This window comes from Lipophrys pholis, assembly GCF_963383615.2.
Source record: "Lipophrys pholis genome assembly, chromosome: 23".
In the NCBI taxonomy this organism is placed as follows: Eukaryota; Metazoa; Chordata; class Actinopteri; order Blenniiformes; family Blenniidae; genus Lipophrys; species Lipophrys pholis.
In genome coordinates this window covers 5,232,611-5,257,842 of record NC_137645.1, presented here as the reverse complement: position 1 = coordinate 5,257,842, position 25,232 = coordinate 5,232,611, and the positions used below count along the sequence as shown (strand labels likewise).

Genomic DNA, 25,232 nt, shown 5'->3' with positions numbered 1-25,232 from the left:
CTTTACGCGGAGGCTTCCCTCCTTCTCGTTCCATACCCCCAGGCGCTACATCCTCTTTACAATCCAAACAACTCCACTTTGGATTTCTTCCAAGTTCCACGCCGCCCACTCTTCTCTTTGTCCCTCTTTCTCTCTTTCTGCGGCTGTTATGAGGAGATCCAGCCCCCGGTGGTGAACAGGTGAACCGGTGAGAGACGATGGCTCTGCGGGCTCTGAACGGGAGCGCGGAGGGAAACGTCAGCCTGGAAGTTACCGATTTTAACATCAGCAGCACCAACAGCACCCCCCTACCCCGACCGACCACCAGAGACAAAGGTAAAAGGACTCAGTTTATTCGACTGATCGAGGTTTTTTTTCCAGCCATGAATAATCCGTGGAGTTAAAAGCTCGTCAGTGGCACCATCAGGAATCATCTGGCTTCGGAATAAACAGAAACAAATGTGTTATATCTGATAGTTAATGCATTTCATTCAACTGATTCGAATCTAGTCCTGTTTCACCCAATAACCCAAGCAACAAATAGATTTTTTTTTTGTTTGGAAACAAAAATGTCTTTCCAGCTCCTAATTACTGCCTGCCTCTCGTGATTGATCCCTCGTCACAGAACACAAACCAGCACATCAAATGCAATTTTGACACTCATTAAATCCACCCCATTGTACCCCCCCCCCCCCCCCCCAAAGCTGGGTTGTGTCACAAAAATAATTTGCAATCATGTTTAAATCAACTTCTTCCCCACAGAGCACATTGCATGCAATCAATCACCAAGCAGCACAAATCTACTGCAGCCTCTTCCTGCATCAACATCCTAATCAGACCAGGCAAAAAAGTGGGTGTTGTAATTTTTGGAATATCTTGTTAATTCTCACACTGCTCAGGCAGATTACGCCCCCTCCAGAGGAAGCTGAACCCCCAAGGCTGTGTTCAAGACACCAGTTGAACATTCGGGCTGATTTGGTGATGAACTCTGAATGCCAGACTTTTCTCCACTCTTGGTTCTGCTGCAGTGAAGAGAATTTTCTTTTTTCAAATCTTCCCCACACTAAATAATTCACAGGCATCCCTCCTTCTGTGCAGCATTACTTTTATTGACCTTACAGGGGAGGTTGGCGTGAGACAGGAGTGCAGTATACCTGGCCAACACCAAGAGAGCAATCAAACACTCCATTTTCTTTACATTCAACCTGGTTGGATGTCTTGCTCTCTCAGTAGAGGCCAGAACACAGAGACAAAGGAGTCTGAATATGCATCGCGAACCGTTTCCTCCCAGATGTCCACATCTGGGTCAGAAAAGGATGTTTATACTGCAGAGTCCTATTCCGATAACATTTCGAAGCCATTCTGCGTCTCTTTCACGCATGAAATGTTCTTTTACTTACTATAGAGTGCAGACAGGTTTTCAAACTGTGCAGCGCTCCTCTCTGGGGAAGCGTGGGAGAGTTGAAGGAAGAGATAAAGATACCATACCAGGTTGAAAGGGACAAGAGCATGCAGACCCGTTTATCCACACATCTTAACTGAGCTGCACACAGAAGCCTGCAGGGAATATACTGTGTATAGAATTAAGCATAACTGCAGTGATAGTTTACATTTTACATAAATGAACATACTTCTTTGAGACTCCCAGTGCATTAAATTAATGTAAATCAATCTTAAAGCCTGACACAGAATGTCAGAGTACAATAAACTATTTGGTACACAGGGGTGTTTTTCTGTGTGTTTCTTTTATCTCGGCACATTGCTGTATATAACCCATTAGATTCAAATAAGACTGTCTGTACTAGGGTGGTTCTTGTGCTTTTCCATATTTTCTCACTGTTCTTTGGCAGATGCACAGCCATACAACAACAGCAATCAGATGAAAGTAGACACAGAACAGCCTGAATAACCTCTCGTACTCACAAGATGGCTTCAAAGAGATGAGGATTTTACCCAAATAAGACATAGTGCAGCAGAAAGTACCCATCAGAGGCACTAAACAACGAAAATGAGATTGGAAATAATCAAAGTTTCATGCAGGATGAACAGTCAACAGAACGAGACCCAACACGAGCACAAGAGATGTGAAACTGCTTGACTCAGTTCGGTGTTTGTCGTGTCTCTTTCGGTAATCACTGCTTTTCAGACGGGGTCACGACCAACATGTGTGACTTCACCTCAGCTCTTGTTCCCTTTGAGCTCAATCTCTGCCTTTTCCACGCCAGATAAGTTATCACGAAGTGGATCTCATGAGCATTAAATGAACACAGTTTCTCAAAAGGAGGGGGGGGGGGGGGGGGGGGTCGTCGCCTCCAGCAGCAGAAGGAGGGAGAGAGACTTGTTACTGCAGAGGAGCTGCAGTGATAGAGGCGACTCAAGAATTTTTAATATCCAATTTCAACGGCGAGGTACCCTGTAGAGAAAATTAGCATCTTGTTCCCTTTGGATATTTACAGCCTGTCATAACAGGATCACCCTAATCAGATCAAATAATTGTAAAATGTTTGAAGGTGGAACTAACGGGTACCACGAGCACAAACCAGCATCCTCCTCCATGATAATGTGCTGCTGCCTCTTGTGTACAAACCAATCCTTAGGAGCTTAAACATGCCCATGTGCTGCTTTAGGTCGAATAGAGGACAGATGATTACCTTCAATCTCATCAGTTCACCTCGGGAAGACGTTTATCACTGATATCTCAGGGTCATTGACTTTGAGTATCACTGGGCTAATAAAAAATCCTTCAACCATAGAATAGCTATATTGATCTGTAATCCTCCACTTGTGCATGAAAAGAGGCCGAGCTGTAGTTTCATGAGGTCGTCTTGTTTCAATGCGGTCATACCAGCGCAGTATTCGAATAATCTGCATATATTGTACAAAGAAAGATCGTAAAGTATATAAGGGGCGATTGATTTTTATTCTGTAAACTTCACACACACACAAAGTCCGCTTACTAATTAAGATCGCTTCCCTTTTCATGTGGCGCCTCGCTGCTGTTCTGGTTTACTCAGTGATTTATGGGATTCAAGAGGCAAACACCTCCCTGAATGTTTAATCCGATGCGGAAATCCCATAACAAGCAGCTTTTCTAATACCTACGAGGTTTCTGTTCATTCCAACTATGCTGCACCGGAGTGATGAGGAAGAAGAGACGGTCTCAACAAGTCGGAGGTTTCCACAGCTAAACTGACTTAACTTAATATGATTTCACTGGTGGTTTGAAATGTTGGATTTGTATCGAGTGACTAAGATCTTGCACAGAAGTGGATCCTACACTTTGCTACACCTTTTTATCCACAAGGAAACAGGAAGGGAATTGTGCCCAGCACACACTATAATTGTGAAATTGATTATCCAATGTGGATTATATGTCGACTATAAAAGAGTAGATTCATATATCTAATTGCTTTTCTGCTACTTGGAGAAGATGCCTCAATTTGAAATAGTGGCTTTTCTGTCACCGGAAAAGGGACATGGGTATGGAATTAAATCAGAATAAAAATGACCAAGGTATATTTAAACATATGTGGGACAAATTCAGAGGAGAGACACAACTTTGATTACTCACTTATTTTCCAGCTGCCATGACAGTCAAACAGTACCGTCTGAGTCTTTTTAATGCAACACCAGAGCTGCTAAAAGAGTTTTTAACACTTTCACGCTTCAACGAAGCAATTAATTTGTGCTCCACGTGTGCGGGGGTCTGATCTGCATGGATCACATATCCACCACGCTCCGCGAGTCCGTCGTTAATTAAGATCAGTGCCTGGATGTTTAATTAATCCAAAACGGGGATCCACTAAACAGAAAATGCGGGCAAAAGATTCAATTAGGGATTCAGTGGAGCAAAGCAGAGCGGCAGCTACTCCAGCCTGTTCAGATCTACAGGTCATGAAGACGTCAGTACGCCGACTCGGTGGGTGTAGCGTTGACATTTAGTGTCCAAGCTGCCAGTCAAACATTGTCAGTCAGCTTCTTCCCTTTCTTGTCGCGGGGAAAGATTGAATTCGTCACCTTTTAACCAGACATGTGCCTGTTGATCTCCCTCTTAATAAACTGCTGCTCGCACGGTAGTTTCAGAATGTCAAAATGTGGCAAAGAAGGGAAAATACAGAGGTTAATGACGTGTACATGCCAGAGGCTTCGTGGGTAATTGAGTGTGGAGTCAAACAAGTGGTTTCAAACTTCCCAAATTTTCTGTGTCAGATCAATATTAATCTCTCACAGGGAAGCATGGTGGGAAGACTAATTGAGTGGAGTTGTGCTGACTGTTGCTGTAACCCATCTCATTACAGTGATAAACTGGACTTCCACATATGGCACACTGTGCTAAATTGCTGTCAAAGGATTCACTTGCAAACACTGCTCTTCCTAAGACTCAGTGAGGTCATGTGTGGGGCTTGGGGAGAGAGCCTCCAGAAGGGATTTGCTTTGATATAAAATGAAACAGAAAGACACCTCAATGTGGTCCTCCTCCTCTCCGAACTTTGGCTGTTTGGAAACAGGCAGCCTCCGATTGGCTGTGACAGGCAGCCAGATGGGATAGACGGGGAGGAAATGGGAAAGAGATGGAAGTGCACTGTGGTGAGACTTCTATTGGCGGCATGGATGCAAATCAGGAGGCAACAATTGATTTCCAAACACTGTCTGGTCTAAATTCAAGTCAGCTTTGTCCTTCAGTCAATAAACACCATAAAGGTTAGACCAGAGTAGAGAATTAAGATGAGTGTGAGTGAAGACAATGTGGAAGACACATGCAGAATGGTAATTTCTCTACAACCACTTCAAATCAAGAGAACATTTCACAAGCAATAAAAATAGTCTTTATTCATACGTGAAGTCATCACTTTACACTGCCAAAGTACACACATACACACACACAAACACAAAAATGGTAAACTATGGTAGTAACGAGGGGGAACCTTGAGTCAACTTATCACCCAATCAGACAAATGTAATTCTCAATAAATTTGATATCAATAGTCTGATCAAACAAATAGTTGATTCACTCTTTATCCTGATCACTATTTTAACTTCAGTGTTTCATTTCTTTGTATTACATATAATTTGGTCACTTTAGGGGTAGGAAAAACAAGTGGTTTGAAATGTGTCAACAGTTTGCTTTTAATGGTAATTATTTCTTCTCTCGTTCGTTCTCTGAACTGGTGTCAGCTCTGTTTCAGGTTATTAAAAGATGGCTGTAAAATAGAGCCTCACAGTTGTATTATGATTAAAATGATAGCTCAAAACTGTAGCTCTTGTTTCCACCTCAAAGATTATTGCCACTCATTATTCATGACCTTTTTAATGAATTCTTTCCAAGCCAAGATGAGATCCAGCCCCATCAATCATAAACACATTCCTCTATAATACTCCCAATAACTGACAAAGCTCTCAACTGGCTTCCTGTGCAGATTAGGTCGAGCTAATTCTCTCTTGAAGATAAGACAACGTAAAGTGATGTTACGAAACTTTCATGAAGCCTGAAGGGAAAACATAATTACAGTTTGCGCTGTGGCAGCCGATAGGATGTGCGGCACAAATAGAGCAACAAAAAAAAAAAAAGAGGTTGATGGAGCCCCGAAAGGCAGCTGCAGCGGTGATGTTGCAGCCCGGGGTCAATCTCAAAATGCAGCACATCAACAACTCCTGCTTAGCATTTCGAAGGTGAACGGTGTCCTTTTATCCGTGCTGTATTTAGAGATGCCGGTGGATTTGGACACAGCTGTCACGCTTCAGGGAGCCAGAGCGAATGGTCCTGCAGTCATCAGCCTCCAAGGATTCAAGGCAGGGCTGGAGCTCAATGAATAGATGATTCCATTTTCACTCAGCTGGGTCGCAACACATCTAACACAATAGAGGCTTCTAGGCCACTGGGAGCTCCCTGCTCGGCACCAAAGCAGGAAACATCACAAGGCAGCAATGATTATGCATGTCAGGCATGTTTGAATTGTGTAAACCAAACACGTCACCCTTGTCAAGCTGCTGGACTAAAAGCAGGGGTTTGACTGCCATGTCAGTCTTGTGCTGATGAATGTGGTCCCATCAGATGAGCGTCCCATCAAAAGAAGTTTTCATGTTCTCACGCATCCCTCAGGTCCAAATCCAGACAGCAAAACTTCTTTATCTCCCCTGTCCGGTCACTCTGTAGGCTGTGGTGTGGTATTGACAAGGCTGTTAAAGTTTTCCATTTGTTCGCCAGCAAATAAGAAGCTGTAGCTTTAAATTCCCCCACCCTAATCATGTAATCCAATCTTGTATGATTGAAAGTTGTGTGCAGTTGCGTCAACTTCTGATTTGTTGAATGCCTCTTGTACCAAAACATTATTGGGAAATTTTCAAACAGAGCAGTTTTTTTCCTGCAGAAATTCTGCAATCACTCACTTTGAAAATATGCCTGTGTAGGAGGACAAGATCAACTCATGAAAATATAAATAGATGTCCTGCCATTGCATCATTAGCGAGCCATCTTTTGGTGCATTTGAAGTCCCATGCACACTCTTCATCCATCGCTTGCCCTCCTGCAGGCTCGGCTGCACGCCGCAGGCCGTTATGCTCGTCCAGTGTCTCAGGCTTTAATCAGAGGACCCAGTCCGTGCAGCACATGGCCGGCCCGACCTTGTCCTGTCACATGCTTTCTTTCTCAAACCGACTCACTGTGACAGGTCGGTGTGAGTGAAGGGAGCATCCCCAAAACCCTCTGGCTGGGCCATCCTGCTCCTGCTGCTGCTCAGCTGTTTGTTGCTGTTAACAGACTGAGGATATGTGGAAAACGGTGCCGTTTCCACAAATCTCGTGAAATCTCTCCTGTTGTGTAACTTTACATCTGTTGAAGTTTTTGTAGGGTTTTTTTTTGCATCTTTTCAATCTCTATGATAATTCAGATGTGTATGGAATAAAGGTATTATGTATTTCTTTAATATCTTTGCAGTTATATGTCTTTTTACATACTTAAACCATTTGTGAATTTCATTGCATCTCTAAGTATTTTGAACCTCGTTCAGACATATAACCTTTCATTTTGTTTTATTTATTTTATGCACTTCAGAAGGACTTCAACATGCGTTTGTTGTCATTTTAGGATTAGAACTGTATTTCTTCTACCTTTATTTGTGAAGCTAATCTGATAAAAACTCTATCCAGAGCTGTTCACGGCCAATCTAATGGGTTCAGTCTGCGTTCTATACTAAGAAGACATACCGTCGCGGGGGTGGGTGAGGGAGCATCGTTCTCTCAGATCTACCTCTGGACACCCCTCTGGGAGACAACTATTTCACTCATTTAATGGCTCATTGGAAAAAAAACAGACACTGGTGGAGAGATAGATGGCGATGAGGCAAAAAATGAGAAGGCTGCTTCATTTTCATCTGGTTTTGTTTGAGTTGTACTCCCACCTGACGCAGTTTGTCTTCATCCCTGTCTCGCTGATTATCACAATCATTGCTTTTGCTCACGGGGTTGGCCAGGAAAATATTGACACCAGCACAATTTAAGATGTTGATTATGCCAAGTTATTCCATCTCATATTAGAATTTGGTGCCGTTTATACACCCCGGGCCTTATTTCCCAGGTGTACAACCTCATTCAGTCTGTTCTCTCTGTGATTTGCTGCCATTTGTTTTTCATTTCTTTCCTCCTCCTCCTCCTTTTCTTTTTATTATTCCATGTGTCATTTAGTACATGGACTGCTTGACTGAGTCTAAAATGTAGTGCCTGCATTTCCATACAGATGAGAAGCATATCTTTGGATTAGATTTTGATATTTGATATGTTGAAAGGAGGTTTTTGTTTTTTTTCTTAAACCAGTCTTTTCAATTAATGCCTTAATTGCACTCCGGTTTCTTCTCTTTTCTTTATTACCGCTGCCGGAGATATTAAACATGTTCTTCTCCCTAATGACTGCTAGAAAAAGTAGCTGCACTTCTTCCACGCAGAAACAGCAATCATTCATTGTGCGCTCCGTAATTCACTTGTGCAGACGTTCTTCCGTCCCCTGACTGATTGTTGGTCACTAAAGCAGATTTGATATTAATGACGTGTCTTTGTGTCTGTCAGAGGTGGACTCGCTACGTATTCTGCTCTACTCGCTCATCTTCCTGCTCAGCGTCTTTGGGAACCTGCTGATCATCGTGGTGCTGATACTGAACAAACGGATGCGGACCGTCACCAACTCCTTCCTGCTGTCGCTGGCGGTCAGCGACCTGATGATGGCCATCTTCTGCATGCCCTTCACTCTCATCCCCAACATCCTGGAGGACTTCATCTTCGGGGAGGCCATGTGCAAAATTGTCGCCTACCTGATGGGTGAGTGCAAGTTGCACATGACAATTCATGTGTTCACACATCTTTTTAAAGAAGAGATGTGTTTCCAAAGTTGAGCTGTGAGTAATGGAAGGCATTCATCTCTCCAGCTGGCAGAGTAATCATTGAGGTCCTGCTGCTGATCAATGAGACCATTTTGTATGCATGTGAGGTGAAGATCATCAAGCCTCTTCTCTCATGCTTCGACTTAACAAATGTAAAATTTCCCTCAGTCACTGTGAGGTTGTTTGTTTTCTACAATCATTTGGACAATTCTCATACCTAATCGTTGAGTTGATTGATCAGTTTCAGGCTGTCGTTTGCATAAAGTCCAGACATAATAACATGTTCAACCTCCACCCAACCATGAGGGAACAACCTCCTCTAAAATGATGGTTTTCCATTTGCACTCCTTGTTTTTATTGACAGAAATGAAACTAAGATAGAAAATGATCATTTGGAGGCCTGTGGTTGACGTTTCCTTCTTTTGATAGCACTTAGCTGTACTTATAAGTCTTTTACAAAAAAGGATAATATCACACAACATCCATTACTTAAAAACAAAGTGATGCTCACTTTACATTATTATCTACTATATCTAAATCAATATCACAAACCACACACAGAGACACCATACAGTTAATCAGAGAATATAAGAGCAAAGTGATGTTGATACAGCTTGGTGCAGTTTTCTAACACTCCTCAAAACACTGTGTATGCTAAGCCGCTTGCACAGAGTACTGCACAATAAATTTAAATATAAGTGAAATCCATTTTAAAGTCCGCTTGAGCTGAGCTGACAGAAACAAGACGGAGATGAAATGAATCTCATCTCTTTTACAGACGCAGGTTATCCTTCGGTGGATATGCGTGTTAATAATTCAACGGATGAAGTCAGGCTTTTCTCTTGTGTTTGGCAGCCGATCAACCCCTTCAGATTTTAGATTCCAGCTTGAAAATTGTTCGGCATCAATTGCGAGCCTGTATCGCAGAGAGGCTCCTCTCGAGGCTTCATTTCTGCCCGTCAAAAGGAAGCCATCACTTCTGAAAGTGCTCCAACAGTCACACGTCTTCAGGAGTGTGACTTAGCGATGAGCTGGCTCGTATCAGGACGGAGTCGAGGAGCCACGTGAGGTCTGACTCAGACTGGAGCACAAAACACGGCCAAAGAAACCCAGATCCTCCTGCAACACTTGTCTCCTCGCTTGGTGGTGAAGCACTGAATGATGGAGGGAAGCTATTGAAGACTTTGGTCCACATTTTGATTCCTATACCTTGACGATAAGTCTTATTATCACTGTCAAGGTAAATGGATGGAAAATGGATTTCACTTTTATAGCACAAAGATATAGGCAGCAAAAGAGTTGAACTGTGAAGAATGATTGTCCATGATGAAATATGAGAGTGTTGGCCTTTCATGAAACTGAAAAAGCGCCTGGGTAAGCTCCACTGTGATTAACGCTCTTCCCCATTTCCTTTTCTTGAAAATACAGAAAAAAAATGGTTGCAATTTAAGTATAGAGACACACGGTTCCAAAACACCTGCAAGCATCTGCTAACATCTGTGTCTACATAGTAAAGTCGAACCTCCCACAGGCATCAGCTGAACACTGATCAATATGCAGGATCATTGTGACGATCCTTGCTTATCGACTTTGTGGCAAACCTCTGGGGCAAACTCATCCAACCTTTGCAGAGTCATCTGTTAGCACACACCCATTAGACACACAATACACCATCCATTGCCTGGACGGCCCGTACTTCTCTGCAGCTCGATTATCACATGAATCATGGCTGACGTACGGTTTCAGCGGCAGATCAGAGATCAATGTTGCAATAATGCATGTGTTTCTTTGCGTTCCGGGCGTTCCGGCTTGTGTGGGCCATCTTCAATCACATTTATGTGTCCATGTTTGTGTGTTTTTTTCTTCCTTTTGCTCATCATGTGATGCATGTACCAGCCAACTTGCCCGCTCAGTCTGTCCGCCGGCCCTCCCTGTCGGTACCGTTTGCATAATGCGATGGAGCTGAACTTCCAAGTAGTTTCCTGCGAGGCTATCTGCACCTGGAATGCATGATTTCCATTTGTAGAGGTTCGATGCCTCAGGGCTTCTTCTGCATCGAACTGGATGTAAAACTCAGAATTAATAGATACACTTTCAGCCAGGGGAATTGTAAATGCTATGCCGAGGATCCCTCCGAGGCTCCAAACTTTAAAGCTTCGCTCAAAAGGCAGTTATCCACCTGAGAGCTCGCCTCGGGTTTCGTGAACAAGAGAAAGGATTATGGAGGAGAAGGCACAACTCAGCAGGGGAAACCATGAGCTCCGTGTTCAGTTAATTTGACCGCTAATTACCTTTGTGGCAACCGGTCTAGAATCACCTCTCCTCCACGATCAGCCTCACGCCACGGTCACGTGTCAGCAGGTGAAGCTTCAATCAACACAGAAAAACATGAACTGAAACTCTCAACTAAGACTTGCCCTTAATGGAGAAGTGTCCATTCGCTTTAATGCAGTTGCAGTTTTATGAAGGAGAAGGCTTGACTGTAGACGTGTGTATGTGAAGTGAATTTGAGCTTTATGGCTTTCAGCAGATGGGAGCGTTTTAGCTGCGAGCGTTGAGTTCCCCTCCACTTAGAATATAAATTAAGAAGAGGAGGATTAACAGCCTCAGGGCTTCATGCTGACGTCCATCTCTGTCCACACCTATGTGACATATAGTATTTTGCATTTCAAAGATGTTTTTAAAACAAATCTCTTTTTTGAATTAGGAATAATTTAAAAAAAAAAAAACTTTAAGGGGACACATTTAAAATCAACAGAAAATCTTGCCCAATATATGTTTTTACTGACTCATCATATGTTTGGAAGCCGCTTCGTTCTAAATATGGAATTTGGTAGTGATTTTTTCAGTTTTCATTGGATGAAACCTGAAACATACTTTTAGTCACCAGATGCAATAAAAAGCAACTAAAAAGGAAACGTGAAAAATAATCATAACCAACAGAATTTACAACACATTTTCACATGCATGACAACTGACTTTAAACAAGGCACACGCTAAAGAGAGCCTTTGCCACAATGACAATGATTAAGCTGGGGTTGTATTACACTCTACATACCTCACTTAAGTGCAAATGTATGAGTTGCAATACTGCCTTCAACAGTTCTTTTGAGACAAACACAATACGGCACACTGTCTAGCAAGTTCTAAAAAATGGGGCAAATGACAGTTCACAGTGACCATTGATCACCAAAACCTCAACACAGGATCCTTTTATGCTCCTGATTGTCTATAACAGACATTGGAAAATGATCTGACAGAGTTCTAGAGATATCAGGTGAATGAGAACCATTGATAATCAAAATCCTATCAGTTCCTGTTCCAGACAGAGCAGCCATGTGTGCCAAATCTGAAAACAATTTGAGGCATCGGGGAGATGCTGAAATAATGGGAATGAGATAGAATGGCTATTTCCTAAACAAAACGAAGACAACACAGAAACTGAGCTTTCCTGCTTTTTGGGCTCAATCAAGTGAAAGTATGAGCCTAAAAAAATATATATAAACTCGAAACTTTTGATGACCAAACTCTGACCAGGTCAGTCTCAATTCCAGGTGAGAAATGTAAAAGAAAAACTCTTGATGTTCTTTTAGCGATAACGTGTTAAGAAGAAAATGTCTTTGAAAAACCGTTAGAAGCATTCGTGACATATTTCGTTTTGATACAGGGAATAATGGACGAATAAGAATAAATTATACCACAGCCAGCCCATCTAATCGATTGATAAAAATCAGAAAAACACCCTGAATTTAACCACTAAAATTCACTCAATTCATTCTTGTGTCAGACTGAACTGTCTTAATGTTCCTGTTGACTATTTTCTCTGTCAACCGCACAAAAATTTAAATTCCTGAAGCTTAAAAAACCGAACGCGGAAGAATATTTCTTCAGATTATGATGAGCTGGACTAGGAGCCCAGCGTTTCTGAGTAAACGACGTCAACAGCCGACAAGCTACCATGTTTCGGTCTTCTAGATGAAAGTATAGATAAACTACTCTGTTGTTGGGAGAGTAACTCTGTCTGACTTTAAGAAATCTCAATATATTCCTCAGATATTGGAGTACATAAGAATGAGCATAACAGTCCAAACGCATGATGTGTCTGAGACTAAGCATTAAAATGCAGCTGCATCTTCTCAATGCTAACACAGTGGAGAACAATCAATACATTATTGCTGCAAAACATTTCAAACTGCAGCGGTACTTCTCGTTTTCTATCATAGTTCTTCCTCAGAGGTTAAATGAATTGATTTGCTTTCAGATCACTGTGGTCTTACCACGTTTTTATCTAAATTGATGGTCAAGCAATCCAGACCTGAACCTATGATGCATTCGTTCCTGGAGCTCACAGACAAAAATCTAATCGCTCAGACAAGATGCAGGCCACCCTGCTCCCAATCTCCCCCTCTCCGGGCCGCCGGCGTACCTGCACCAGCATCATCCATCTAAATCAGCCCAGTGTCAGCGCCGTGCATCACCTGAGAGTGCACTTCCCCTCAGTATGGATCCTCGCCACCCCACAGCCATCACTCTTTATAAGTGTCGGAAAACACAGCTCACTAAACCTGTGGCTCCGGTTCACACAGGCTTCGTCGTCTAATGGGGCAACATCGACACAGCTCCTTAAATCCGTGTATCCAAGCGCCGAATGATTCCATTCAAATATGTGTTCAGTCAGATATAAGATACCTCAATGGTTGTGTCATTATAGAGGGAAATCTGAGCCCACCTTCTTCTGCTCTGGACTTGATTTAATTTCTTAAAAGTGCATCCAACAACAACTACAAGAGTCTCTGCCTTGTTTTAGGTCATTTTGCATCTCGTCATGGTTGTTTTCCTCTCACTTTCCACAGTTCTCACGTTGGTACTTTTATTTCACTCTGTGCTCAATAAATGTTACATTTAGCTCTGGTTGGGTCTTTTCATGGTTGTTTTGTGAATTCTAGCACTTCACATTCTTCTGTTTTTCTTGTGAATTGATCATCAGATTGATCACACAGATGTTTGCATTTAATTGTTTAGTTTTGCTTTTGTCGTGTCTCTTTGTGTTTATTTTGTTTTTATTGGTCATTCAAGATCAACTTTTTTTTTTTCAAAATGACACTGTCGTTGATTTTTCTGTTTATACTGTTACATTTTCCAACTTATCTTTGTTTTGAGACTCAACTTAGTCGTGTGGCTCTTTTTACATCATTTCTTCTAACCATTTCATGACCTCTGGTGATTTGGGCAACATTTTGGTGTCATTTTGTGATATTTGGGTCTCAATTGTGGTTATTTTGCATTTTTTTCAGCCTTTCCGTGCATTTGTTTGAGCATTGAACCACAATTTTAAAAGTTATTTCTATGCAAATGCGCTCTATCTACATTTGACCTCAAATTGTTACGTAGCTCCCTTTATAACATCCACCCTGTTTCATTCCTGCCATTTGTTTGCTCTCCAAAGCACTTTTCAAAAGTGCTACATAAATAATTCTTCTTTTCCTTTCGTCTGCTCATTATTTTTTATTGTTGCCCATCTTTCCTGCGCTGGAAAAAAGAGAAGAAGAAAAAATCCCTGCCTCTCTCTGCTCCTCATTTTCACAATCAGGGAGAGTCGGTGCTTCGGCCGGGCATGACCGCCTTCGAGCATCAACAAAAGAAACCAACCCCCCTCAGCCCCCCGTCCCTCCCCGTGTGTGTGATTCGGTCTTCCTCCCCGTCTCTGCTTAGCACATAAAAGAGACGTGGGGGCGTGGGAGAGTTATTGTGCGAGACTCTTCGGGCTGCGTGTGCACTGTTAAGATCTGCATGTGTGCACTGAGCCGCCCACCTCCCTCTGCTGAGCCGGGGGTCCTGCATCCGGACCGGGCAGGTCTCCATCCTGCACATGCTCTGCATCACTGGCATTTGTCATGCTCTCTTCATTTTGTGTCTCGGATGCTTGAAAGTGTCTTTACATATTTCTTTTGTGCCTCTTCTTGTGGCTTTATTTTGGCGATCTGGTGTCATCTTAAGTGTCTCTCTTGTTTACTTATACTTGTTTTGTTGGGATGATGCAGTGAATTTTAGCCACCAATCGTCATGTTTCCATCATCATCTTTATACATAGTATATATTACAAAGTGCTTTAACAGAGTAAACAAAGATACATGTAAAAATAAAAAGCTATAAATCTGAAGGAGTATGAAGTAAGGTACAGCTAAAGCTGTGCCTACTTCAGATTTTTTCTGCACTTCATTTGAATAAAATGAAAGAATTAATTACCATTTGTGTGTTAGTTTTGGTGCTTGTGATCGATTTGGATGACTTTTGAAATCTGAGTCATTTAAATCCGAATAAGAAAGATTTTATTGCCAGGTACTATAAAAAATGTACATTTCCACAGTACGAGGAATTTCTCTTGGTGTAAATCAATGCATTTTCCCATCTGGTAATTTGCTGCATATAATGCAGTGTACCTGAGGTATGCTGAGGAAGATTGGTTGGATGTTGCCATCTTGAGGCGAAGAAAAGTGACCTAATGACCTATTCTATTACTGACTCACACACGTTTGGTAATTTTTCATCACTTTTGGTGATTTTATCTGTCCTTGTGCATCTCCTAGTAGGCACGCTCAGGATCAGTAATCAACTATACTAAATGACAGTTTAAATTACAAATCACTTTTCGGATAAAAAGTAAATATGAAATTAACAATTCACAGCATAACCTTAATTATTTTAAATCTTAAACTCTTTTTGAAAACACACAGAAAATTACTGAATGATCTACTGGAAAACCACAGGAGGACTGTGTCAATAAATACTTCCCAAGAGTTATAGTAACTCGTGTGACAGAGATCTGTGGTGGTTTTAAGTCTAATGTAGCATCCTGTCAGGTTTCATGTCGGTGTCGGAGCAATAAAGAAAACTAACTACGTGGGTCTTTAATAATGCACAACTGAGCATCTGCGCATGCTCGTAGAGCAGAGGAGGCCTTCAGATTCCACACCAAATATCCTTCCTCTCCTCTTCCTGCTCTTGGTTTCTATTCTTGTATTTATATTTTCAATTGTGCAGCAAGTACAGAAACTAAATTCTTCATCCTTCAGCGCCTGATAACAAAGCTTATAGCACCATAAAGTTTTTCACGGTCGGGTTGCAGGAGGAACGTACACAAAAGACTAAATCATCTTTAACAAAGGAAGAGCCGCTCACTGCTGAGAGGCTTCGTATGTTTCCTGTAAACTGAACAGCGTCACGTCGGGAGGAGAATTTAAAGCGACTCGCTCTCCTGAAACATAACTCTGAGCTTTCCCGACATGAGAGAACGGTGAACGAGGATTTATGTGCCAGACAGTTGAATTAAGGTTGTTGCTCTCGACGCGCAGGAATGCCTTTATTAATGCACACTCCACAACATAAGATGTGCACTGACTGAGCAACACCCCCCACCTCCCCCGAACACCTCCCAGCAGATCATGCATGTTCACACATGCAAATACAGCTCAGCCTCGGTCAGTCTCTACAGCAGTTGAACCTGTTTTTAACCCCGCAGAGAGAGCATCCTTCTTAATAGTTCTCTCTAATTGCTGGAAGAACAGATGGATTATGTGCATTTCTAATGCAAGTCTTTTCTTTCTAACTGCAGCTAATGTTAAACTCTTTCATGGGCGAATCATCAAACGATCACATGAACACAGAGGAATTAGTCTGGTGCACAAAAAAGACCATTCTTTGCGAGAAACAAAGCCATATGATACTATACTAAATATATATGGACATATACTCGATATGTGAACCATATATAAAATATCAACTACAAATAATATGTAAAACTACATTGTACAGGATTTATCTTCTCAAAAGAATTCTGAAATCTCATCGGTGGACGAGTTGTCCACTGAGGGTGCTGTCCGATGACGAGTTGTCTGGAGTCGCAGTTTTGTGGACGAGTTGTTCGTGGACGAGTTGTCCTACAATCGTGGAATTGACCTCTGGCGATAGTTTCCAAATCTGTTGAGTTTGTTTTGTGGTGTCCTGTCTGTCCTCGTCCTATAAAGGGCAGTAAACAAGTAAATGCACTTCTCCACTGCCACAATTACCATGCTATGTTTTCCTGTCTTGTCTGGTATTTATAAGAATTGTAATGTTTTATCCTGTATGTCCTTGTCCAGGTCATATTTTTCCACATATTTGCAATAAAAAAAAAACATCAAATGAAGACCGATTGTTGCCATGATATGTTATTTAAGAGATGTAAATTACTTCTTGGAAGTAAATCTTATAAGATTGAAAAACCTATTAATTTCCCTTTTAAATGACTGATGGAAATGACAAATGAAATGACAATGGACAAATTTTTATTCTAATAATGGTTCAAACCTTATTTGATTTGAGAATTTGAAAAGTAAGTGTAAAGCTTTGGATAAAGATAACAGAGCTTCTCATGCAGACTCGGCTCGTCTCAAAACTCAAAGGTAAGGTCTTGCAGTTTGTGGATAATTAATGTATGGTAAATGATTTTAATGAAGACTCAAAGAATAAAAGGGATCCTATATGACACTTCAAAAGACACTATAACAAGAGCTAATCATAACTCGAGACTTTGTAGAGATAATAAAATGCAAATATGCAGGGTTTTTCCCCCCAGATTTGATTTCAATATACTGTGACAAATGAGTGTGCTATAGTCGATACTGAGGTGAGCACATGTTTTAAAGGCTCTGCACGTACTCCATCGGCCTTGTACAGATCTTATAATTCTTTTCTTGGTTTTCTGAATGCTCCGTGGCCTTGTTCCAGACTGCTTAACAAAAATGCTTGTAATCTCTGAACCTCCATCCTTTCTTAGATCCTTTGATTGCTTGCTGAGTGCTTCCTAAAAGCAGAGGCGATGGTTGATAGGCCTTTATGAGACATTTTTCATCTTATTTCCCGTCTTTTCTGTCTCCTTCAGGCGTATCCGTCAGCATCTCCACCTTCAGCCTGGTGGCCATCGCCATCGAGCGCTACAGCGCCATCTGCAATCCACTCAAGTCCCGGGCGTGGCAGACGCGCTCCCACGCCTACCGCGTCATCGCCGCCACCTGGGTGGTGTCGTTGCTCATCATGGTGCCCTACCCCGTGTTCAGCGTCATCAAGTCTTTCTCAAAGAACGGTATGAAGGGTCGCATGTGTCGTCTGGACTGTCCCAGTCAGCAGGCGGAGCAGACCTGGTGAGTCCGGGAGACACTCTTATCTTACTGGCTGCATGACAATATTTTGGTTGGAAATTAGTCGGGAGAGTCCTGCTTGGCTTTGCTCCTGAATGTGTGCAGAAACTCTGATTTCCATTCAGTGTAATTTACATAAATGTTGACAGCCTTTTTTTCTTTTTTTTTGCAGTGCAATCACAGCCCTTTGTACTGATTGCTCACAGTTGGAGAAAAAGCTGCATGCTGATTGGGTCATTGTGGTGATATTGCTCAAATTCCCAGCACAAAGCTTTGAGTCAACTCATAATAAAGAGATTGATGCTTAATTCAAGCTGTGTTTCCACAACCCAGGAAAAGGATCCTGATGGTAGAGCTGCAGCAATCAATGGACGATGAAACTAAATGTATTTTGCTTCTTTTGAAGTGAGATTCACCATCTTTAGATGGGAGAGTGCATTCGTCTTTTAAAAGTCAGGCAGTGTGTGGGCAGCCCTAACCTAAAAGGGCCTCATAGAAAGTATCCCATTTGATAGGAGCTGCTTCCTCTTTTACCTGTTATTTGTGATTTACTGCCATCTCTTATCTCATAAATGTCTACAAATCCCTCTTCTATGAACCGGCTTGCGATTTCACACGTTGTCCAAGTCAAACTTGTGAGATTTACGTGAATTCGCTTTGTTCCTCCTGAAAACTTGCGGTCTGCGCTGGTGTGATCGGGCCTCTGGTGTATTTTCCCTCTAGCCATGAAGAAAAATGAAAAAGATGAAAAGTCTAGGTAATGATGAAGAGACGGCTCTTTAATCTTTGTCGTTTTAAGAATGAGCCTGCAGGCAGAAGTTAGAAAAGTGGATACATACCGAGTGTCTGAAAAATGAATGAAATCGTTAGGTAAGAGTTTCAGAGGATGAAAAAGTGAACAGGTCTGTCCTGCTGAGGTTCAATTAGAGAGGCTATGAAATGGATTTGTTTTCTGGCTCAGGAGCAGTTGTACCAAAACTCTGAGTGAAGATGGGATTGAAAGCTGAGAAGACATCATTAGACGCAGCAACTGAAGATCATTCCACGGCCTTCAGTGTTAACACTCTGACGTCAATTGACATGAAATTTTAAACTTCTGCACTTTTCACCAAGATGGGCGAGCGAAACTTGTGCAAAGAGCGAGGAAGGAAGTGATAATTGCAAGAAAAGTAACCATCCACACGCTCTCTTAGGACCAATAAAAGTCGCTTTGCCGCTTGAGAAGCTGGATGCTGGTCTGGGATATTCACAGCTCAGTCCACAAACAACTCAGGGCTCTGCAGGATGGAACAATTAAGCTGCAGAAGAAACCCATCACGGCGAAGGCCTTGTTCATCTCCCTCCTTGACAGACTTTTGTGGTCCAACACTCTGAAGATTTCCACCGTCTGTCTGTCAGGCTTCACTGGGAGAGAAGAGGCGGTTGGAGACCACTTAATTAGTCTGCTCTCTAAAGAGACGGAGAAAAGTTGAGGCTTGGATGTAGAAAGTTTCAGATCCACAGAGTGCGAAGCGCCTTTCAAGTTTTAATTTGGCGTCACCCTTTGCCACCGATATTTAAATCCGGTCTGGTTCGCAGGGGTTAAAACTGGACTGGCGAGGAGATAATACCTCCACCATGACCTCTCAACAGAAAAAAAGAAAGAAAAAAGAAAAAGAAAAAGTACCTAATGAAGCGGCACAGGAAGTCATTCAAGCGTCCATTTTCAGAGAAATATCGCAGTCAGTGATGAAGAGTAAATGGCAGTAAAACACAAAAGAGCCACAAAATGGATAATGGACCAATTACGTCTGCTGGAAATTAATGATTTTGGAAGGATATTCTTGTGCCTCGGACATTATGGAGTTTTACATAAAAACAAAGGTTTTCTGGAGGGATGATAAATCTTATTCACAGAGGCAAATAAAACTGCAATGAAAGGAGAAAAGTGGCTTTCACAAATATTATCTGGTGTCTGATTCATTTGGGTCGACTTGAATGAAAGGCAAAGGCTGTTATAATACCAGAATTTCAAACCTCTAAACACTGAAAATGATACTTAAATGCGTCTTCTGGAGACCAAAACAACACTCAACACGGGACATCTCTGTTTGGTTTGAGGCAAAGAAAAACATTTGTGGAAAATTCCCCTTTTCTCTATAATTTGAGAAATTTGCCTTTGCTTTGAGCTGTGCTTGGTTTTTGTGTACATGCAATTACATGCCTCTATACCATCGAAGTCACAAATTTGCCCATTGCAACAATCGTCAAGCCAATTACAGAGATCAGAAATTAGACCAAATTAGGCACATCTATAATATGTGACAGTGGAGTAATTCGAGTTACAGTCACAGTACTTTTTACACTATTATAAATATACAATGGTCAAACATTATGTGGTTTTCACATAGATTTATCTGTGCTTTTGAAATCCTCACTCCCGACCAATGGAACTTCATTTATGGCAATAACAGATCCATCGTTAAGATTACAACATCATTTACCATTGCAAGAGGTTCAATTAGTGAAAATTACTCACTTACAATCAAGAAGACATAATCAGTATTACAGCTTTCCTTTAGTGATTTTTTTTTTTTAAAAGCTTAAACTGAGAGTCTCTTCAGGCTCACATTGAATAAAAGACTGGAGCTTTTACAGCTTAACTTCTCCAGCTCGAGGCTATTTCATGGGAAACTTCTGGCCGAAAATAAGAGAGTTGGTTCCAGCTCCACAAGCATCAGAGCAAAAATGAGCAGCCTGACAGCTCCGTGGATGAGACGCACACCAGAGAGTTTACAGATTTATGCCGGAGGGGAAGTGAGAGTATCGGCTCTGACCGCGTGCGTCACCATGACTGCGGGAGAAATTATTTCAGGAGATCTGTGTGGAAAACATATGCAGTCAAATGACAAGTTGAAGGAGATTTCCGGCCGTCACAAAGGAAGATCATTTGCATGTTTACACATAACTGAGGTAGCTACAACTCACAGAGATGTTACTAGGAGAGGAGCCATTTTTATACTGTTAGAAGATCTTGCAATGCATCAAATCACTGCCTTCTATTGATAATATCAATCTTTAATTCTGGGAGTGAACAAAATGTTGATTTTTCAATGTTGATTTTAAATGGTTTCTAACACTCTAATGTTCTTAATCGTTGCTTTCCTAAACTAGTTGGTGATTTTGTGCTGTTTAGGAATTAAACTGAATTTAAACCACATTTGAAAGCACTGTGTTCAGAAGATCCCCTGAGTGAACAAGAGGCGGATGTCAAAGAAAAAGCGCGATCCATGTGTGCATCGTTTTCTTTGATGATTAATATAAGACAGATCGTGATGGGTAATCCTATGGTTTTCAGGTGATGTGGGAGTAAGTAGGTATTAATATTCAACATGTTGCTTTCGCGCCATCCATCTGGGTTTTCCCCCTGCGGGGCCACAACAAACACGGCTCCCATTTGTTTCTTTTTTCGTACCGCTTTCTCGCTCTTTCCCGCTTGTTCATTTCAGCTCAGCTTTTGTTTCCAGCGGAGTTCCAAGCGGTATCACACAGGCAAAGCGAGGGGCTCGGCAGTTCAGAGAAATGGACAGGAAGACATTAGAATATCAGAGAATAAATGAAAGGCCGCCTCTTTCTCGTTTCTGCTTTTATGTGCACACCAGCGTGCGCCATTGGTTAAAGACGAGCTGATTACACCCAAAGAAGATTTATCAATGATCAAAGTTTCTTTGACATTAATTGCACCCTCCCTTTTTCTCCTTTACCTCAGAAAAACACACTTGTATTGTCCCAGGTGGAATTCATGTTCAAACAAAGGCATCAAGCATTAAAGGTCTCGCGCAGCACATCCGCAGAGGGCGAGGAGAGATTCAGCGTCTGATACAGGCTGAGAGGCAGCTTTTCACTTTCATGCACTGCTCAGAAATTACTCTGTGAAAACGTTTTGTTCGTCTTTTTTCACTCAGTTCAAGACTTCTCCTTTGATGTGTCATCACTTCAGACACTTGGGGGAGCTGCCATTGTTGGTCTTTATTCAGACGGACAAAAAGAAGGGGAACCATTGTGATCAGGCTCTTTAGCAGTCGGGAGATGACAAGTAATGAAGTATTTGTACTGTACATCAGTGCATTTCTTTTTACATACTTGTAACTTAGGCACATATGATCTCCAAAACCAAAAAGGTCACGGACGTCTTGTATTGTATCTTGTTGTTGATGTAAATGTCAATATGCACATGTAAAGTGCCTATCGATATGTCAACAGCACAGGGTAAACCTTGAAAACCTTCACGTACAGGTCCAACTGGTCCATGGAAGTTGTGAGCATAAGTCTATATATGAAAGTAAATAAGTAGTTTAAACATAACTGGCTTATTATGAGCCCTGTGATGGACTGAAAACCTTTTCAGTGTGTGTCCTACCCCTCACCAATTCACTGCCTTCAGAAACTCTACTTTGGATAAAAGTGGGTGCAAATTAATAAAAAAAATCGCCATCTAAACAGTCATTTTATTTTGTTTATTTTTTACAAGGACTGGCAAAATTTGCGAGTTTGAATACCAAAAAGATGCAAGGTAAACATAAGCTGACAAACCTATAAGGTACATTCATATTAAAGTCAGTTTTGTGGACAAAAAAAAAGATTTCATACACCAGTCCGCTTGTGCAACGATGTCCTGGTCCATCACAGTGTTTAAGTTGGAAAACATGCATCAATAAATAATATTGCGAGAAGAAGACTTCTATCAGACATGTACTTCTAATCCATTTTAAGGCACAAAATCATCAAATTTATTGTGAAATAAAAACTTTTATTGTGGCCACCCTAAGGCACCCCTGTGCAATAATCATGCTATCTAATCAGAATCTTGATATGCCACACCTGTGAGGTGGGATGGATTATCTCGGCAAAGGGAAAGCGCTCACTAACACAGATTTAGACAGATTTGTGAACACTATTTGAAAGAAACAAGTCTTTTGTGTTTATAGAAAATGTTTTAGATCTTTGAGTTCAGCTCATGAAAAATGGGAGCAAAAACAAAAGTGTTGTGTTTATATTTTTGTTCAGTGTAAATTGACCGTCAGTAGTTGTAGTTGCAGTAAGAGACGTTTTGTCAAAACTAAGGGCCAAAACAATGGTAAAAAAAGAAGATGGATAAAAATCTGCATTTTTAGTTTGGAAGCCATGGGGAATAATATGGACATCACCAGATATAATCAACTTGCTTGATAAAGAGTCAAAGGCATTTATCAAGCGGAAATATCGGACTGAATTTTGTGCCAAAAACACTTTATTTTGGAGATATTAAGTTTCCCTGTGTAATCACGTAGCGAATAAATCTCAAAATCTGCTTTGCACGGATTGGAATTAACTTTATCTGGCACAACCAGGACCTCATGTTTGTAGACATTCCATTTGCTGAGGATGTGAAAGGCAGTGAGGAAACCTGAGAAATGAACTAGAGCTGGGTACAAAATGAAAACGTGGCCGGATCCTAACGAGAACTGCACGCCATGATTCTGTTTCATAAATGTGTCCTCTGAAAGCCGCAGAACCACATGAAAAATGTAAGACATGTGCAAATATTGCATCAGTGTGAGCAGTTGGAGTGCTGAATAAACTGCCCACAAACAGAGTGCAGAGCCCGACTGATCCTGAGGGCCCGCAGGGCAAAGCAAGAGGATCTACGTGGCGGCTGCACCTTTAGAAACATAAATATCCTGAATTAGTTAGTTTCCAATCTTTTAACTAACGCCTCTCACTCTCTTCACTCTGCTTGCTATTTCCAGGTACGTGCTGCTGCTGTTCACCCTCTTCTTCGTCCCCGGAGTGGTGATGATTATTGCCTACGGTCTAATCTCCAGGGAACTGTACCGAGGCATGCAGTTCGAGCTGAGCCAGAGCAGAGAGACTCCCGGTGAGCCTCCGTTGTACTGAATGAAGACACACATTTCACTTTCTCAAGCCCTGAAAGAGACTGCAGTGGAAAAGGAAGGCAACACCTTTCGCCACAAAGAGAGTTGTTTGTTTTGCCTCAAGCGGAGAGTGACATGTTTTGTCGCTACCTACAGATTCTGCACCTGTTACATCCAAAAATATACTCCTGGGTTATCTATTTCTTCTTGTGGCCTCAGAGCTGCTTCGTCACATTAAAAAAAGGAAAATCCAATGAGGTACAGCTGACATAATACCTACACTTGAGGTTTTAACTGTGTCTGAGGAGCAGCGGTTTCCATGGAGTCCAGGCTGTGTGTGATTCATCGAGCTGAAACAGCCTTCGGAGGCGACTGTTAATCTACTGCAAAAAAAAAAAACGATGCGTGGAAATGATGAACATAATTTCTGAGAAACTCCTGAATGCTGAAAGTGGTTGTTTATCAAGTAACTGAACTCATCACATAGCAACAAATATTCTGTGTGGATATTCACGGTGCACGGCTTGAAAACGGATCCATATGTCTCATTGAAATCTTATTCAAGAGTTGTTTTGTTTTTAATTTTGCATGATGATGAGATATTCTGAGAAGAATCTACTCCTGCGGATGCAATAGAAATAAAACATCATAGGAAAATCACTTCATGGGAGCTGATTTGTGTGCAGTTCTCTAATCAAACACTCAATCTCATTGTAAGATCATTTTAGATATGATTTTGTGCAACTATTATTGACATCGGTTTATTTATTGATTGTATAAATATGTGATCAATACACTTTACAGGATAGGGGTTGTTTTCCATGAACACGCTTCATTTTCACTCACGTGGCTACTTCCTATAGTTGGAGATGAAAAGGTATTTGTGCTGTTGTAAAACGTGATGCAGTGCTCTCTTAGGTGTTCCACCAGGCTGATTCATGGACCCCTTAACGAAACTTGCTATCGCACTTCCAGCTTCAACTTTTGCACTTTTAAAACAAAATTTTCGCTTTGACCCCCACAGGCCAGAAAAATGGTGTAAGCAGAGCCATGACAGGGCCAAACGATGACGACGACGGCTGCTACATCCAGGTGTCCAAAAAGCCCACCTCGGCTGTGGAGCTGCCCACCCTGTCCTCGTCGGCGAGTGCCGCCCAAACCAAGACCGAGCGCGCCCGCAGCAACACCTCCGAAGCCAAGCTGCAGGCCAAGAGGCGGGTCATCCGCATGCTGATGGTGATCGTGGCGCTCTTCTTCATCTGCTGGATGCCGCTGTACACCGTGAACACCTGGAAGGCCTTCGATGTGAGGTCGGCCACCAAGGCCCTCTCCGGCGCGCCCATCTCCTTCATCCACCTGCTGTCCTACACCTCGGCCTGCGTCAACCCCATCATCTACTGCTTCATGAACACTCGCTTCCGCAAGGCTCTGCTGTCCACCTTCGCCTGCTGCTGCCGCAACCGCCTCTGCCGCCGGTGCCTGCAGCGCAGAAAGAGGGAGGCCGGAGAGGACGGCATCACCGCCACCTCCATGGCCACGTCCATGGCGACCTCCATGTCCAAGTTCAGCTACACCACCGTCAGCACCGCCGGCACCTGATGAGCCTCGAGGAGGGAGCTGCTATGGTGCGACTGGTCACACCATCTGTATTTTCTTTTTATCTTGTCATTCTCCATCTTAGCACACGCCGAGTAATATCGCTGCCCTCGTTTGGAGGCCTTCTCAAAAGGGCCCGTTCGTATTCCGTGTTCATGGTCGCAGAACGGGAAGAAACGGATACGTCATTTCCATCTTTATGTTCTGTATCATTGGCA

At 42.1% G+C, this 25,232-nt stretch overlaps 1 protein-coding gene across 1 annotated transcript; it reads left to right on the top strand.

Annotated features, from left to right (window-relative positions):
* Window positions 1-197: 197 nt before the first annotated feature.
* Window positions 198-25,017, top strand: LOC308127586 (cholecystokinin receptor-like; the record flags this gene model as incomplete). Its single annotated transcript, XM_080492718.1, has 5 exons — window positions 198-315; window positions 8,038-8,286; window positions 17,269-17,527; window positions 23,293-23,420; window positions 24,443-25,017. 5 exons carry the CDS (start codon window positions 198-200, stop codon window positions 25,015-25,017), a joined length of 1,329 nt encoding a protein of 442 aa, XP_080348844.1.
* Window positions 25,018-25,232: the final 215 nt, after the last annotated feature.